The 19816-nt window shown below is 37.1% G+C and overlaps 2 protein-coding genes across 2 annotated transcripts; both read right to left on the bottom strand.

Annotated features, from left to right (window-relative positions):
- Positions 1 to 2243: 2243 nt before the first annotated feature.
- On the bottom strand, positions 2244 to 3113 carry LOC107466457 (protein FAR1-RELATED SEQUENCE 5-like). Its single transcript, XM_016085435.1, has one exon. It carries the CDS (start codon positions 3111 to 3113, stop codon positions 2244 to 2246), a length of 870 nt encoding a protein of 289 aa, XP_015940921.1.
- Positions 3114 to 17052: 13939 nt separating this feature from the next.
- Positions 17053 to 18699, bottom strand: LOC107466456 (protein FAR1-RELATED SEQUENCE 5-like). The gene has a single exon (XM_016085434.1). The coding sequence runs from the start codon at positions 18697 to 18699 to the stop codon at positions 17053 to 17055; it is 1647 nt and encodes a 548-aa protein (XP_015940920.1).
- Positions 18700 to 19816: the final 1117 nt, after the last annotated feature.

Below are 19816 nucleotides of genomic sequence, written 5' to 3'. Positions count from 1 at the left end.
CCTCCGACACGCCAACAGTGTCTTCTACCAAAACCAGAGGATGTTATACGAGGTATATCGGCCCCACCGCCTAGAAGGATGGCCGGGGTCAATAAGGGAGCAGCCGGGACTCCTCCACCAGCACCACAAGTCAACTTACAGGTTTGTAGTCTTCCAACCAGATTTTATTTTCAGGTTATTGTTTCCTTAATTTTTAAATAAATTCTTCGTGGTTTTAATATACATATATACACGTATATATTTTCTTCATGTCAGAGAATGCTATCCTTTAATATGAAGGGGAAACCTCAGACGAACTCATTAGAAACATAAGGTCCACTGGTCCTGGCTCTCCGTGGACATTTTACACGCACAGGAGTGCAGACATTAGGTTGGAGGAGATTCCGAAGGTACATAAATAACTGGATGGAAACCCTGAATAGCCATTCTGTTGTATTTTTGGGGGACAACTTGATGACTTTTCTCAAAGATTTGTTTTCGGCCAAGACAAACAATTTTTTTTCTTATTGGTTTGGACGACAAATGTTTGGGTTCATTACCTTTTCATGGGCCGGCATAAAGGGTAACTCGGAATTCTTTTTTTTTTGTATGCAGCCCAATATTTGCATGATGAATTTGGTAAACATAATGTGTCACGGTCCAGTACTGTTCACAATTGGGAGGTTTTATGTTTTATCGTGAACTGTTTTTCTTTTGTTATGCAAATATGATCACCTTTGGACCGTTAGGTCTACTCTTAAGGTTTTAATCGTGTTGGGCCTGGGCCTAAGAATTTTAAGAAATTTAACTTCTTCGATTCTAACAACTTCATGGATAAGCAGTGCTTGGACCTCTCATTCTAGCCCCCGCCAGGGATGCAGTTCATTGGTTTTAATTATTTTAATCCTAAATATCACTTGTCCTAGTATTGGTTTTATTAATGTCATGTTAGTCTTCAATGGTTGCGCAGATGATAATTGTAGCTTACGACCATGAATACAAGTTTAATAAGCACACGTCATCTAATAAATGTACTCCAACAACAAATACCTGGCTGCAATAATGTTCCTTATAAAAGATAAAAATTTTCATCCAATTTTCCTTAATCCGTGGCACAATTGACACTTCATTGGTACCGATTTAGGTAGTCTTTTTACCCATCCAATAGTATACTGAAGCAAACGCAGAAACTAACACTTTAGAAAACAAAGAGCATAAAGCACAGCTATTATATCAGGAAACTGAATTCTCTAATAAACACCATCATGGACTACTAATTATGCAGGGAACCTCAAACCCAGTCTTGAACTGATATCAGTTATTTGAGTCAGCAGCTGCACAGTGTAAAGTAAATATAATCACCACATTTAGTCTGAGAATTTCTTAGTACATGACACCAGAAAATGAGTGCAAAAGTTAGATATTTAACTACAACAAGCTTACCAATACCACATACCTGTTTTAGTAAATCATCGGTGTTACTTATCACGTTCCTCTCACATTCCATAGTCTCACTATGTCCACTTGTAGCAGGAATTTCATCTTGTAATCTAATCTTCAAACCTGATGACTCTGAGCAAACCTGCGTAGCCAAATTGTTGGGTCTAAGATCACCCGTTTTGCCCTGTTCTAATCGGACCTGCACACCAAACAGAGGAATGAAGCCATCAAAAGGAAATAAAAACATAGAATCTTTGAAACACATAAAAGTAGTTGCTACAATGAGAAAAGATATGCGGTGTGCTTACCCCTTCCGTTGGCGATGACCCCTCCGACCCTAAATTTGTTGCCTCAAAATCTTTGTTGTCTTTAGCTTTTGATACAAAGGCACCCTCGGCATTGCAGTGTCATTTTGTGTGCCCTGTTTTGCGGTAACGGGTGCAGCGCCTTTTCCATCTGCCCTGCCTCTTCACACGAGGGGCACCCTTGGTCTTCACCACAGCCGGGTCATGCATTTCAACCGTGTCATGTGCTTTGTTCTGACGAACATTTTCATGGCCTCTATCCAGTTCCTGACACAGCGTGTGGAGACCGTTAAGCGCCTGTGTGAAAGAGGATGGGCTCCTAGCTCCGACATATAGCATCCACTGTGCGGCTGCATGAAGTGCACCATGGCTCAACAAGAAACCCCTTTCACTACCAACTTTCGCTATCTCGGCATATTTATCCATTGAATCACAGCCATCCGTGATGACAACTGACGGCTTCTTGTTACACATGACTTCCAACAAATTTTCCAGCAACCACTTATAAGCCTAACGCTTTCATCTAACACCAACAAACCCAAATATTGTCGTCTGCTTATGGTTATTCACACCAGAAAATATCACCAGCGGCCTCTGACATTTATTTTTCTTGTAGGTTGAATCAAAGGCTAGAACATCCCCAAAGTATTGGTAATCAACTCTACTGCCACCATCCGCCCAAAACATATTGGTCAGCATATTATCCTTAGTAAGATTATACCTAGCCATCGACATCGGATCTGCCCCCGCTTTTTCCTCCAAGTATACAACAGCCGTGTTGGCGTCCCCATCAATAATCTTTGCACGCTTAGCCTTGTTAATATAATTGTAAGCATCCTTCTTAGTGAAGCCCATTAGAGAATAGCCACCAGCCTGTCCAGCCATATACCCCAGAATCTTGGACATCGGAACACCATGAGCCTGCATACTAGATATTTGTGCCTTGGCAGAACAACTTATTTCTCTAAAATTCGTCATCATATGAACCATATATGCCGGAGTTAAATCATGGTTATGGTCCAATACTATTTTTCTCACCCTCCATATACCACTGACCACATCAAGGTAGACTGACAGCTTTGCCTCACAATTTGTGCGCGTTTCCGGTCTATGACCTCTCTGCCTATCTAGCCTATCATAGTGAAGATGTTGTCGCAGGCCGGCTCTATTACAAAAAAATCTACGACAAATAACCCTTCCACTTTTATCTTTTTCTGAGTCACCCTTTCGAATACCAAAACCAAAACATTTTCCAAACCTCCTGTAAAATTCATATGCTGCTTCATCGCTTCGGAAAGCCTTATTCATTATCTCTTCCTTACACAACTGCAACACATCTCCATAGTCATCGGCTTCTTCATCCAACATTTCATATCCAGTCTCAGCCATTAAAATTTTCACTGAATTTGGGAGTTCAATAAATTCAACAACCAATACCCTAGAAGAAAATTTGCATCAAAATAAATAATAAAATTAACTGCTCAGTACACACCAACAAAATATCTCCTCACCATTGTGACTGATTCATTCCGAAAATAAAAAACCTGAGTAGCAAAACATAATATTTCCACAACAATGTCACACTATACTCACTAATCCCGACCTTTGCGGTACTTACCAACCATAATACAAGATATCCCTGCATCTCTACGGATTAACCCCACTTATCCTAAATATCACTTCATTTTTAGACATGAAGAAAGCACGCTACACTTACTCATCAACTTAGGCTAAAGAATTTTACAATCAATCATGCAGCAACAACAACAAGCTCTATTTATTTCTAAAAATCATTCTCAACCATCATTACGTCAGAACAATATCTTACATCACAAATTATACCTATCCTTACCAATAAATCCCCAATAACACTTTCAACATAAAGAAAAATTGGCATCAATTTCATTTGCTTATTTTTCATCACATCCTCTATTGTGAGCAAAAAACCTACGACACTAATTTTAACTTGTCTACTGCCAGACAACTCAAACACACCCTTGCAACAACATACAACCAAGAATAATCTTCAATGTTCAAAATTAAAGTGTTTTGTTGGAAAAACTTACCGGCTTAAATGGTATGGACACAAATCAGTCCCGCTCCCGTTCCTTTCCCTTCAAACCCTTCAATTTTTCCGACCTTTCACAGTGTATTGCCGTCAACCTTCCCCCTTCTAACACCGATACAGCGTCTGGGTTACCCTACTTCTTTCAACACTTGCTTCACATAGTTATTGTTGTTGTTATTATTATTATTATTATTATTATTATTACTAATAGATTAGGACTAAGCCCAGACAGGAATAACGCAGCACCCGAATCTATTCTTGTTGAATGAATAACCCAGCTTCAGAAAAATTTTATTGGGCTTCAAATAAAAAAAGCCCAAACATTTAATCACAGTAATTAACATAAAATATTACTTATCTTATTAATCAGTTTCACATGTGAAAGCATGTTGTCTCTACTTTTGCTCAGAATTGCTGTTTCTTAGGGAACAACTCTCCACACGTCAACCAATCTTCTACTCCACGTTGCTTCAGCATGAAAAGAAATTTTTTCCTTTCATCACGGTAGCACCTTCCTTTAACAAAAAGATGGCTGAAGAAAAAAGGAAGAGAAATACAAAAGAGGAAGTGGAAGAGGAGGCCCAAAATAGAAATAACATGAAAGTTGATGGGATAGTAAGTCAATATCAAAATAGGGAGAAAGAGCCAGAACAGAATAGCAAGCAGCTAGTCGCAGAAAATAAGTAATTTTAATTAAACAAGTTAAACAAATGTACTACTATAAAGGTTAAATTAGTGAATATTAATTTAAAATTGACAAATATTTAGTATAAATTAAATGATTTAAAAATAAATACTCTAAAAATTGATATCGTAATTTAAATATACGATAAATTAGATTGTGTTTAGTTAATTAAAACATATGCATACACTGTTGTGTTTAGTTAATTTTTAACTATTGTATAATGATAAACTAATAAATGGTTAATTCTATTTGATTCAAATTAATCTATTTTAGAATAATTTATTTAATTTAAAATAATGTAAGGATATTTAATTCTATTTTTTATAATTTATTTAATTAACATATGCAGACATTTTTTTATTTTTAAAGTTGACTACTGGCTGAAGTAGCATAGCATCTAATACCCTACCAATTTATTGTTCTTATTATAATCACTCATATCAATATTATTATTGTTCATATTTTTCTGGTCAGAATTTTTATTCTTTTTGTTTTGTCAGGCCTAACAATATAAGATGTCCTAGACCAAAAATATCCTACCTGACCCAGTTAGCGTCACAACTCCATAAATGGAGAAAAAAACACTCAACCAAATGAGCAATCCAATTCACCACAACCATGTTTCTCCAAAAAATACATGTATCAGACAAAAAAATTTAAATAACTAATCATCAGATTATCTACAAAACTAAGTCTTATTAATTAAATGCAACCTGGCCCACAATTTCTGTACACACTGAAACTACAACAGCACTTGCTGAGACCAGCGGGAACAAACACTACACGCGTTTGTTTCTACTGCGTCCACGACATTTCTTCACATGAGGAAAAAAATTCACTTCCTCACCGTAGAACTACCCTTTGTTAAATTCCTTCAATAATTATCCAATAGTAAGATTCTTCTCTTTTTCAGTTGGCCCACTTTTAATTTAAAAATTTATCCTACCCGAAGATGATGGGAGGCAAAAGGACCAACAGACACACTTTAAACGGACCTACCGAAGCTACCATCATGGGAAGTAGCTGATGGATTCAGAGAAGTGTGTTCTCTTAATCAACGTCGAAGGGGCAGCTGACCTCCGTGTACGAAGTACAAGAACGACCGACAAAGTACATGAAGGTGGAGAAGGTTGGCCGGCTAAGAGAGCCTGTCCGGAAACACCTGTTCGTGGTCTTCTAGACGGAGCAGACAATTTTTGGTGCAAAGAAGTTATGCCAGTTAATTTGGTCAAACGTGTTGTGAAAGAATTACCTTTATGTAACCTTCAATTCTAATATACGGTTTACTTCTGTCTAATTTGTATTTACTTGCAGTGATCAATTATGTCGTTGTTAAGATAATTATATTTTGAAATCACAATAGTTATGTTCGTACCCTGGCCCGACACCAACGCGCAGGTCCAAGTAGGATAAAAAAGTCCAAATCCATAGGTTGGCCTCCCCATGTAATCGACCTCCTTCCAAGAAATCAGACTCGACACAGAGTCCATCCTAAGGAAGTTGGGAACGAAGGTTAGCTGGCAGATAAGACTTATTCAAATAAGTAACTGCCCCTAAAATCTCTCAATCCACTTCCAGGAGCCATATCTTAACTTCCCTTAGATAAAGGTTCAGTTATCCTCCTTAAAAGGTGGAGCTTCTCCAAAGGTGGTTATTGAATCACCACTACGAATACACTGACACCCCTCATGTATCTCTAAGTTGCAATATTCTCCAAACTTAGTTAGACTCTTTCTCGTTTAGACGATTGGCCCATGAACAAGGAGTCCAGCCCACCATTCTCCGGTTACCCATCATAAGAAGTTATATAGTCTCATTTTGTCCGGTATGGATAATTACATTACATTACCTACAGTAGTGGTATTTTCCAACAAATACTTGAAACGGATATAAACTAATTAAGAAATTATTGAAATTTAACAATGATAGTTATTTCATTATAAAAAGAAATTAAAAATATGTATCCCAACGTAAATATAGCAAAATATATTTTATTCTTGAACCATATTATTTAATATGCAGTTTGATATTGTTAAAATATTATGAAAAAATGTATTTCAAAGTTAACTTTTAAACTGGTTATTATTTTCTTTTATAATTTTGTAACCAGTAGTATAAAATGATGGTGCTGAAAACTGAACCGGACCGGACGGTTCAACCCGATTAACGGAGAATCGGTCAGCTAACCGATCTGAGTAAGCCTAAAAACCGCATTGTAAAAAACTAGTGATAGTGTCGGCCGAAAAGACAATTAACCGGTGAATCGGTAAAATCAGTCAATTTTTTACGGTTTTTAAAGGTTTAAAAAAAAACCCCATATAACAGCCCAACTACCCCCTTTCTCTCAGAAGAAAACCATAAAACCCCTTTGTATCTCCCTCTGAGTTCCACGCCGCCACCACCCCTTATGTTTGCGAATCATTCCCTCCATGAGCTTTCATTATAGGCGTCCTCATAGGGAATCAAAATCTTTCCCTCTTTGACTGTGTCGTATTCTCCGTCCTCATGGAGAAACCACACTACTGGTCTTAAGTGAGCGCTATGCTTCAATGTCCTCAGTAGACCGTAGTCAATGTCTCATGCACGGTTCTATAAATTGAACCGGTCATTGAACTGTTCTAGCTGTTGGTTCAGTCGTTTAGGGGTTCAACCGTAACTCAAGCTAAAAAACCCTTTTATAATAAAATAAGAAATAAAATATAAATAAACACATTGAACCATATTATTATGATCTCATTCAAATACAAACTCATAAGACAAAATACCAAAGAAAATAAAGTCGATGACAACATATGAACTGAAGGATAAAAACTACAATCATATGCGTCAACACTGCTGTATTTTTAGTTAACAATCTTACCTGAAAAGTGTGAATATATTCTTGATAGTGAAAAAATATTATTAATTTTCTTTACTTCAAAGAAAAAAGGTTCATCTACGAATTCTAACATTAAATTTAGATCACAAAAAATATGATTACATTCTGATGGGTTGCGCTTGATGCTTTTCAGCAAAGTAAGCTCGTTGATATTGGTTCCAACTTTCTATAAAGTAAGAATTTCAGACTCAATAGGCAGTTACAAAAGAGACGTTAATAGTTGACTGAAACAGAATATCACTACTAGTGCCTAAGCTAATGGAGATTCTTAGCAAACTACCTTCCTTGAATTACAAATTTTTAGTACACATCGAAACAAAAACGATAACGAAACAACATACGGATTCTCTAGTTCAAACTTTTTCATCATTGGAAACTGCTTTGCATTTCGACCACTTCCCCACCAAAAACCATATTGATCACAGCACCATCTTTTTATTTCGGTCATTGTTAAATTACTTATATTTTTATTTAATAATAGTTATATGCTCGCTTATTCTTTGGTCTTCATAATTACATTACATTACCTGCAGTAGTGTTATTTTTCAACAAATACTTGTAGTATTTAATGGTGTAACGGATGTAAAACAATTAAGAAATTGTTAAATTTTAAAAGTAATCGTTAATTTTTTATAAAAAGAAACTAAAAATATGTATGCTAGGCCCAGTGACGGATCCAGAAAATTTTGTTAGTGGGGGCAAATCATACATAATAAAAACAATAATTTTTGGGGTAAAATGTATTTTTTGTTCTTAATATTTGTAGTTTTTCAAAGATACACTTAACATTTAGTCGCATTCAATTTTGTTCGTAATATTGTCGATTTGTGTCAAAATTATCCCTAGATGTCAACTTATATATAATGTTAGGAATAAATTAAAAGCTTTTAGGGATATTTTTGAAACAAATAAAAAACATTAAGAACCATTTTGACTTAATAAAAAATGTTAGAAAAAAGATTGAATGAAATTAAATGTTAGAAACTTTTTTTGAAAAAAATGCAAAAATTGGGACAAATCATAAATAACCCAAATTTTTATAATTATATTTCATTATTGTAAACCATAATTTGAAATTTTATTCATTATCTAGAATCTGCTATAAGTGTTTCTATTTAAAATTTTTAAAACGTCTTTTTACTAGAAGAGATTACTAAATTATTTTGACATCCAAATTCTGATGGTGATATTTTCTTTAAAGTATTTCTGCGTTACGAAAAAATAAATTTATAAATTTAAATTAATTTAGTAATAAATATAAAGAATAAATGACTATTTGTACCCATAAAAGATAAAAATACTGACATATATACCCACACTAAATTAAAACTAAACTTGTACCTACGTAAGATGTCTTCCGTGTGACAAAAGTACCCTGTCTTTAGAGGGTTGGAGCACCACGTAGGGTACTTTTATCACACGGAGGGCATCTTACGTGGGTACAAGTTTAGTTTCGATCTAGTATGGGTACATATGTCAGTATTTTCATCTTTTATGGATACAAATGGTCATTTATTCTAAATATAAATATTATAAAAATACAATTTATAATTTCATAAAAAACTAAAAGTCTAATATGAATATAAAAGACTCAGGAAACCATTCATTGAAAAAAATACTAATAAAATTTTATTATACAATAACCATTAAGTTAAAAATAAAAATATTACACAATAGTATAATTACAAAATAAATATGGTATAATTTAATAAAATAAAGATTACAAAAAATAAACATAAACTCTTATTTTTTGTAATCAAAAGAAAATAAAAAAAATTAACGAAAATAGAAAAATAAGAAACTGGACAAATATAACGAAATATAGCAGCAAGAAAGTGAATTTTAGGAATAATTAGGATTAGGATTGCTTATTTCCAAATATAACGAAATGAGATTTTATTTTTGTACCATATTATTCAAGAGTCTGTTGATATTCTTAAAATGTTATTAAAAAAATATATATTAAAATATAATATTAAACTACTTATTATTTTTATATGTCATTTTTTTGTACTCACTAGTATAAAATACATATTGTAATACAAATACACGTTTTTAAACCGGAAGTATATTAACATAAAAAAATATTTAATGGTTGATTTTAGTTGATAAGTTTACCGAAAACAATATTTCTTTATAACAATATGATCCTAATATATGGAAAAATGTTTGGTTAAAGAGGATAACAAAAGAATAAAGTGGGCTGCAGCCTCAAGAGAAAATATAAGACTTTTTGCTATGGGTGTCGAGATCTCAGTTAGACAAACGAAACACGCAATAGTCTGAGCTCGCCACATCAGGATCATTTTGCCGTCCATCATAATCCTGTAGCGATTACTGTTACCAAAGAGAGATAGAGAGAGTACATAATTGGAAATTGATCTCCTTGTGAACTAAATGTTGGGTTTCTTAACTTATTTATTTTTTTTCATTTTCTTTTTTATTCGAATTAAATTGTTAATCTCGAACTTTGGCCTGGTTTAAATAATATATTTTCTCTCCCTTTCAAACGTTATAGTTGATCTTCATACTTAAATTAAATAATAAAATAATTATAATAACTCCAATAGTTAATTGTTAACGACAAGTTTCGAAATAGTCTTCATGAGCAACTTTGAAAATGATATCATTAATTATTAACTGTTGGCAGTAAAGGGTTTGTGTGATGCTAACATGAAGGAACTTAATATTTTAATAATATTTACTAAAATTAAACGAAAGTCCGTTCATTTAATATTAAACGGAGCATGCTAGTATTCTTTTCACCTATTAGTTTCAACAAATGAGTTTGAGGGTTTACTTCACGCGGTGTGGCTTTATATCCATCGTTTACCTTACAGATAGAGAAGGAGCAGTCCTCTTTCACAGTGAGCGATCTCCACCATAAAATTTAACCAAGCGCAATATCTGTGGCAACCGGAAAGTATAGGCTCTACGCTGTTCGGAGGGAAAAAATCCTGGCATCTATACGTCTTGGGAGGATTGTAAAGAAGAAGTTAACGGGTTTAAAGATGCAAAATTCAAGGGTTTCTGCCTCCTGCGAGACGCCAAAGCTTGGTTGGGATTGGTAGATCCACCATTGTCGCCACCCCCACTTCCGGAACTTCATTCTGGAGTGCATCCTCGGACGGGGCTGCTCGAGCAACCGTTCTCTTTATCCACACAATTCAACAGAATGCAAGTTGGCTCAACATTGGGAGAGTCATCACAAAAATCATTCTTTTCTTGTTCTCAGACACCACTAGGTAGGGGTCAAGTTCTGGTAGGTTTACACCTAGGTTTTTTTTTCTTTTATTTCAATTCACATTAATAAACATGATGAATGAGTTTGGGTGTTTGTCATGGTCATCATTGTCCAGGAGCGAATACTGTTCCGGAAACTAGTTCAACTCAGTTTGTACTGGTTGAAGATATGGAGGTGTGTTGCCAACTGAAGCTTGATTATCCAGTCTTCAACAGGCGTGAGTTTTTTTCCTACAGTGGGGAGTTGCTTCATGGCTATTGGGTGACACTGCAATCCCAACAGCACGATGTTAACTGGATCGTTGAGGGTGGCTTGTCCTCTGATGAGTAGAACGCAAGGCAGGACGCGTCATTCAAAATATTGGGGAAGGTGTTATCTTTGCTCGGGAAGGAAATCCACGATTACAACTATAGGATCGTGGCAGGCTTGAGAGCTCGGGTTGAGGAACTGGAACGGCAACTATCAACACCCGTATACCAGTGAATCCGGGATCTTGAACAGGAGAACTAAAACCTTAAGTCTGATCTTGAGAAGTATAACGAGTTATTTGAGTGTTGAATCGAGGGTTGACAATGTTAGCAACTTTCTATGTTCACAGTTTAGCAGTGTGTTGTTAATTCTTGGTCGTTTTTGTTTGTTCCTGTTTACTAGTTAATCCTGTTTACGTTTGCATGTTGTTAATGTTGACGGTGTTGTTGTAACGTGGTGGACGGTTCAGGGTCTAATTATGAAAATGTGAAGGTTAAATACATATTTTACGGTCGTCCGCTCCGTGTTATACATTTACTCAAATTTAATTTGTGTAACTTCACTATGGTAAACTTAGGCATTCTGAAGCAAAAATAGGAACTTTGTCCTACGTCCCGCAATAATTATTGTATATAACTTACCGACGACGTACACAATCGTATCAACTGCTGTGTAAGCACAAAATTTTGTAGAACTAGTGACATTGGGGTTAGCAGCCATGGAACTCCTTCTTTTAAGCACAGCTGTTGACTTAATTTTTTTAAATTATTTGAATTAGTTTTCCAGTGATAAATTAGGGTGTAGTCTGCTGCCACTGCTATAGGATATCATTTACATATTTCATGAGAAGGAAGGTATAGCTTCTCCTGTCTTGTTAAAGAGAAATGAATACGTGTGCAGATGTGGTGGAAAAATTTTGATGTGTGGTTGGATAAAGTTAGAGGAAACCCTAAATTGCATTTGACCTCAGGGTGAGTCTTGAGTAAGTTTTTCCCTGTGCTGCATTTTTCCACAGGATAAATACGCGTACACAAAGGATGACATTGGGCCGATTAGGCCAGAACACTAAAAAAGCCCAACAATAGAAAACCATAACATGGGGTTCACTCCGCATTATAATACACGTTATTGGCCGAGATTGACCAGATTAGGTGACTACAGTTAACAGTGGCCTTCTGTTTGAGTAGCCACACGTGTGTCATATTTAGGGACTGTAATGTAAAAGTGAATCGTGTTAAGCGCACTAGTAACCTTACCCATTGTAACCCTATTCTATTGTAGTACTCCTCGTACTGTTCACAATGGAGTTAGACAAAGAGGAAAGCGTCGAGGATGTTGTAAAGCAGCGAAGGAGAACATCCAAGGATGAATCATTGGAGCGGGTGACCACTGTTGATGATGCAGTCAACGGTGTCGACGATCAAAAACAGGTATCATTTAGTTGTACATTTTCAGCAAAAGTTTGGTTTATTTTTCCTGCGTTTTTCCTCCGGTTTAGTCTAACTTGCAAACGGAAATGCTGACACGCTTTCCTTCAACTGTCATTGTTCAGAAACAGTTAACCGGAGATGACATTAATTTGGAGATCCTGAAGACACAAGCAAACCAAATACAAGCCCTAACCGCAGTCGTGGCACAACACGGTAGGGTGCTAGAACTTCTCACATCTCTGAATGTACCTCCTGCTGGTGACAAAAACCGATCATAGACCTAAACATAAACTTGCATCCTTCTGGAGGAGTGCACATTTACCCAAGCGATTGACCACTTTAGGAAACGATGAAAGCAGTAGCTAACACCGGGACGCTCCCGAGTGAACCTTCGACACGCCAACAGTGTCCTCCACCAAAACCAGAGAAAGTTATACGAGGTATATCGACCCCACCGCCTAGAAGGATGGCCGGGGTCAATAAGGGAGCAGCCAGGACTCCTCCACCAGCACCACAAGTCAACTTACATGTTTGTAGTCTTCCAACCGGATTTTATTTTCAGGTTATTGTTGCCTTATTTTTTTAAATAAATTCTTCGTGGTTTTAATATACATATATATACGTATATATTTTCTTCATGTCAGAGAAAGCTATCCTTTAAATATGAAGGGAAAATTTCAGACGAACTCATTAGAAACATAAGGTCCACTGGTCCTGGCTCTCCGTGGACATTTTACACGCACAGGAGTGCAGACATTAGGTCGGAGGAGACTCCGAAGATACATAAATAACTGGATGGAAACCCTGAATAGCTATTCTGTTGTATTTTTGGGGTCAACTTGATGACTTTTCTCAAAGATTTGTTTTCGACCAAGACAAACAATTTTTTTTCTTATTGGTCCGGACGACAAATGTTTGGGTTCATTACCACTTCATGGGCCGGCATACAAGGCAACTCGGAATTCATTTTTTTTTTGTATGCAGGCCAATATTTGCATGCTGAATTTGGAAAACATAATGTGTAACGGCTTAGTACTGTTCACAATTGAGAGGTTTTATGTTTTACCGCGAACTATTTTTCTTTTGTTATGCAAATATGATCAACTTCGAACCGTTAGGTCTACTCTTAAGGTTTTAATCGTGTTGGGCCTGGGCCCTAAGAATTTTAAGAAATTTAATTTCTTCGATTCTAACAACTTCATGGATAAGCAGTGCTTGGACCTCTCATTCTGGCCCCCGCCAGGGATGCAGTTCATTGGCCACAAACTGGCTGTTGCGGCCTACATCTTTGCCAATGGCCTACAACCGAGGTGAGCATTACCTTTTCAGGTTCTCTTATTTAGTAGTGTAGAATTATTTTTTTGCTTGGAAGCTATCCTCACCACTGACGGCTGTTCCTTTATTAATTTACGGCGACCTGGCAGCGAAATCTTGGTGGAGGATGAACATTGCACTGGGAATCGAGAGGCCCTTTGGACATTACGCCCTGGAGAGGAGGTTGTTGACGACTTAAGTGCTTTGATTTTTTGTTTTCGTCACAGCGTTGCTACATTCCTTCTCAATATATCCTTCAATTGTTTGCGCTTAAATTTTCCAACAACTAAGTTATCAACCTTGTCGTCGCAATGGTTTCGTCGAATAAGGCTGACAAACAAAGGTGGTGGCTTCCTACCATGTTTGCGGTGAGTTTGTTACCCGGTTAAGTTTTGTTTCTGCGAAAGGTTGACTCATCTCCATTGGATATTAAACTATTTCATGATGTTATTGTTGCAAATGATATTTTTCGCAGCAAATAGCCATGAGCCCAGCTCACCACTGCAAGTCAACCCTGGATTACATTGTTGCTAAGTACATGGGTTTTGCCGACAATCTACGGAAGGTAAGCCTTCTCACACCATAAACATTTACTTACAATTTAAACGGTCATCATATTTACAATCTCAGTTGCTAGTGTCCGTGTTGGTGCAGATTTATGTTCCTCTCCACATGGGACGCCACTGGTATTTGATGATTGTTGACATGTGGGATCAGAATTTGATTTATCTGGACTCATTAAAGTCCAGCAACGAGCGACAGGCTCGAATAGACCAAATGCTTGAAGTTGTACGTTCCTCTCACCAATGATTATCGTCTAATTATGTAGTGGTTTTGTTGAAATTTTTAATATTTTTAATCTCCTTTGCTTCTATGTCTTGTACATATCTTACAATGACCTGATTGGCAGAAGAACAACAAACTAAACTTGTTCCCCAGGGCTGCATAATTTTTAAGATTCATCTCGTACATGGTGCTAACAATATGTATCTCAATTATCATGGTAGGCTTGTTTACTTGATGTATTGTTATCTGACATATCGGCATACGAGTGTAAGATGACTGTCCCGAAGTGTATATCAAAATTTAGGATCCATGAGCCACACATTTCTCAACAGGCTGCGGACTCGTATGTTATGAACTCTTTGAACCATTCTTTTCTGCCATGATGACTATTTTGATTATAAAGTGCCTTTTTGTGTATGCAGCATGGACTGCAGAGTTTGGGTTGCATAGTGGATGATCCAATACGATTTGTGGGCATCGTATGACCTTCAAGTAAGATAATTAAATGGTTCAGGGCATGGTGTAAATCATGAACATGATTTAGGTTGCAGTTCATGTTCATGTGATGAATATATATCTGTTACCATTGTGCTTTGTCGTTTCAGGAGGTCAACGACTCCACTAGAATGACCATCGCTGTTGATCTAGTTATGCGTGACCACAACCCTATCTCCGAAGAAGTTCAACAAAAGGTCGTAAAATTTTGGGACAGGAATATGATTTGTTCTTACACGAAAGGAGTCGGACCAAGAAAGAGGACCCGTAGCCCTTTAGGGCCACTAAGTCCCTAAGTTTCATGTGACTCGAACAAGAGTATTTTTTGGGTTGTTGAACGCTCAATTAAATGCTTTAATGGATCTCTGTAAGGATGAATTGCCCTGTGTTCAGGACTTCATCCGTGGTCCCTTTTTTTGCTCAATATGAATGAAGCACAATCTGGGTACGCCCAACATTCGGGTTCCTTTACTTGTTGGGTGAACATTTTTTGGGTTAAATTCATCAACCGAGATATGGTTTGGTATAGATTTTTTGTGTCCATAGTTGACAGGGATGAATTTTTTGATTCGGAATTAGTGGTCTCTATTGTATTCAGAAAATAATATTATTGCATGGTAAGTTGTGAATGTTCCTCAGTATATATAAATTGTAAATGAAATTTTATCCCATATCTCATTCAATACACTTGTCCATGCCAAATACACGACTCGACGTGATTGTACCAAGGACCGCATGAATGAGTAGTTTTAGTTTTGTTTATACTAAAAACCCTAAGACACGGAAAACATGACCCCATGCTATATATAATCTGTGGTTTCATGGACTCATTTGCAAACTACTAATAAATCCCGTTACGATAAATGGCTAAACAACAATATCTACCATTAGTGCTTCATAAACCTTGAGCCAGTTTAATTCATCACCGCTTGCACCAAAAGTCGAATACAACACGCATGGTTAAAAACACGAGTCTAATTTATGATCATGCTCTATTGAAAGATGATAACGATAGCATACTGAATGGAAGTGGTGCTGTGACTATATGAAAGACTTTTAATTATTTTAATCCTAAATATTACTAGTCCTAGTATTAGTTTTATTAATGTCATGTTAGTCTTCAATGGTTGCGCAGATGATAATTGTAGCTTACGACCACGAATACAAGTCTAATAAGCACACGTCATCTAATAAATGTACTCCAATAGCAAATACCTGGCTACAATAATGTTCCTTATAAAAGATAAAAAATTTCATCCAATTTTCCTTAATCGGTGGCACAATTGACATCTTCATTGGTACCGATTTAGGCAGTCTTTTTACCCATCCAATAGTATACTGAAGCAAATGCAGAAACTAACACTTTAGAAAACAAAGAGCATAAAGCACAGCTATTATATCAGGAAACTGAATTCTCTAATAAACACCATCATGGACTACTAATTATGCAGGGAACCTCAAACCCAGTCTTGAACTGATATCAGTTATTTGAGTCAGCAGCTGCACAGTGTAAAGTAAATATAATCACCACATTTAGTCTGAGAATTTCTTAGTACATGACACCAGAAAATGAGTGCAAAAGTTAGATATTTAACTACAACAAGCTTACCAATACCACATACCTGTTTTAGTAAATCATCGGTGTTACTTATCACGTTCCTCTTGCATTCCATAGTCTCACTACGTCCACTTGTAGCAGGAATTTCATCTTGTAATCTAATCTTCGAACCTGATGACTCTGAACAAACCTGCGTAGCCAAATTGTTGGGTCTAAGATCACCCGTTTTTGCCCTGTTCAAATCAGACCTGCACGCAATGTCATTTTGCAATGTCGTTTTGTCTGCCCCATTTTACGGCAATGAGTGCAGCGCCTTTTCCGTCCGCCTTGTCTCCTCACACGAGGGGCACCCTTGGTCTTCACCACAGCAGGGTCATGCATTTCAACCGTGTCATGTGCTTTGTTCTGACAGACATTTTCATGGCCTCTATCCAGTTCCTGACACAAAATGTGAAGACCGTTAAGCGCCTGTGTGAAAGAGGATGGGCTCCTAGCTCCGACATATAGCATCCACTGTGCGGCTGCATGAAGTGCACCATGGCGCAACAAGAAACCCCTTTCACTACCAACTTCCGCTATCTCGGCATATTTATCCAACGACTTTGCATCCTTGCGCCACATCTACAGAACCAGCCTTTTAGGAATTCGAGTCAAATGCTCATGCTTCATTACAAAAAACATGTGACGACAAGGAATTCCCTTTTGGCTCCAAAAATTGCATCGGCACTCCATTTTCCTTGAAACCCTATCGTACAACACAATCACCTCTCTACCTGGTTCCCTGTATTCCTCCAATGTGTGCACCATTGTAGTTGAACGTCTAATCTTGGCTACAAAATTAACTGCACCGACACCCACTATTTCCTTTTTCGCATCAACGAATATCTCCCGTGTGTATGCATCTGCAGCATACTTTTCAAGAGGATCTAAACAAGTTGTCATAACTGGCATCCCATGGAGTGATCTAAATTGTGCAAGCAATTCGTTATTGTGGTACACTCGCACAACCAACTCCAAATTTTGAACCATATCAACGAGACTGTGCCTAGACTTAAGGAAATTCTTCACATACGCATTAATGCCTTCGTACCAGGATGTTGTCCGAAAGCCTGCACAGAACTTGTCTTGTTGATACGCATTAGCCCACATCATCCTTTTCTGAAAAGTTTCTTTGGCCCAAAAACTGTTTTGCAACCCATACTTTTCAACTGCATCATCCCACTCAGCCTCAAATTCATCTATTTCCAGCTCCGAGTACAGCCACCAGGTGAAACATTGCCGCAGTCCCTCTTCCTTCACATTAGTAGTTACGTTCTTCTCCATATGCCAAGCACACAATCGATGCGTTGCCTCCGGAAAAACAGACTTGATTGCAGCTTTCATTGAACCACAGCCATCCGTGACGACAACTGACGGCTTCTTGTTACACATGACTTCCAACAAATTTTCCAGCAACCACTTATAAGACCCAACGTTTTCATCTAACACCAACCCAAACCCAAATATTGTCGTCTGCTTATGGTTATTCACACCAGAAAATATCACCAGCGGCCTCTGATATTTATTCTTTTTGTAGGTCGAATCAAAGGCTAGAACATCCCCAAAGTATTGGTAATCAACTCTACTACCACCATCCGCCCAAAACATATTGGCCAGCATATTATCCTTAGTAAGATTATGCCTAGCCATCGACATCGGATCTGCCCCTGCTTTTCCCTCCAAGTATACAACAGCCGCGTTGGCGTCCCCATCAATAATCTTTGCACGCTTAGCCTTGTTAATATAATTGTAAGCATCCTTCTTAGTGAAGCCCATTAGAGAATAGCCACCAGCCTGTCCAGCCATATACCCCAGAATCTTGGACGTCGGAACACCATGAAACTGCATACCAGATATTTGTGCCTTGGCAGAACAACTTATTTCTCTAAAATTCGTCATCATATGAACCATATATGCCAGAGTTAAATCATGGTTATGGTCCAATACTATTTTTCTCACCCTCCATATACCACTGACCACATCAAGGTAGACTGACAGCTTTGCCTCACAATTTGTGCACGTTTCCGATCTATGTCCTCTCTGCCTATCTAGTCTATCATAGTGATGACGTTGTCGCAGGCCAGCTCTATTACAAAAAAATCTACGACGAATAACCCTTCCACTTTCATCTTTTCCTGAGTCACCCTTTCGAATACCAAAACCAAAACATTTGCCAAACCTCCTGTAAAATTCATATGCTGCTTCATCGCTTCGGAAAGTCTTATTCATTATCTCTTCCTTACTCAACTGCAACACATCTCCCTAGTCACCGGCTTCTTCATCCAACATTTCATATCCAGTCTCAGCCATTAAAATTTTCACTGAATTTGGGAGTTCAATAAATTCAACAACCAATACCCTGGAAGAAAATTTGCATCAAAATAAATAATAAAATTAACTGCTCAGTAACACACCAACAAAATATCTCCTCACCACTGTGACTGACTCATTCCGAAAATAAAAAATCTGAGTAGCAGAACAGAATATTTCCACAACAACGTCACACTATACTCACTAATCCCAAACTTTGCAGTACTTACCAACCACAATACAAGATATCCCTGCATCTCTACGGATTAACCCCACTTATCCTAAATATCACTTCGTTTTTAGACATGAAGAAAGCACGCTACACTTACTCATCAACTTAGGCTAAAAAATTTTACAATCAATCATGTAGCAACAACAACAAGCTCTATTTATTTCTAAAAATTATTCTCAACCATCATTACGTCAGAACAATATCTTACATCACAGATTATACCTAGCCTTACCAACAAATTCCCAATAACACTTTCAGCATTAAGAAAAATTGGCATCAATTTCATTTGCTTATTTTTCATCACATCCTCTATTGTGAGCAAAAAATCTACGACACTAATTTTAACTTGTCTACCGCTAGACAACTCAAACACACCCTTGAAACAACATACAACCAAGAATAATCTTCAATGTTCAAAATTAAAGTATTCTGTTGGAAAAACTTACCAGCTTAAATGGTATGGACACAAATCAGTCCCGCTCCCGTTCATTTCCCTTCGTACCCTTCAATTTTTCCGGCCTTTCATCGTGTACTGTCGTCAACCTTCCCCCTTCTAACACCGATACAGCGTCTGGGTTACTCTACTTCTTTCAACACTTGCTTCACATTATTATTATTATTATTATTAATAGATTGGGACTAAGCCCAGACAGGAATAACGCAGCACCCGAATCTATTCTTGTTGAATGAATAACCCAGTTTCAGAAAAATTTTATTGGGCTTCAATTAAAAAAAGTCCAAACATTTAATCATAATAATTAACATAAAATATTACTTATCTTATTAATCAGTTTCACATGTGAA

The sequence above is a fragment of the Arachis duranensis genome, chromosome 9, assembly GCF_000817695.3.
Source record: "Arachis duranensis cultivar V14167 chromosome 9, aradu.V14167.gnm2.J7QH, whole genome shotgun sequence".
In the NCBI taxonomy this organism is placed as follows: domain Eukaryota; kingdom Viridiplantae; phylum Streptophyta; class Magnoliopsida; order Fabales; family Fabaceae; genus Arachis; species Arachis duranensis.
Note: the sequence above shows the minus strand (reverse complement) of the source record. Positions and strands in the feature narration are given on the sequence as shown.

What these genes read in the sequence shown, in the direction of transcription:
- LOC107466457 (XM_016085435.1), bottom strand. Translation starts at nt 3,113, where the DNA reads ATGGCTGAGACTGGATATGAAATGTTGGATGAAGAAGCCGATGACTAT.
- LOC107466456 (XM_016085434.1), bottom strand. Translation starts at nt 18,699, where the DNA reads ATGAATAAGACTTTCCGAAGCGATGAAGCAGCATATGAATTTTACAGG.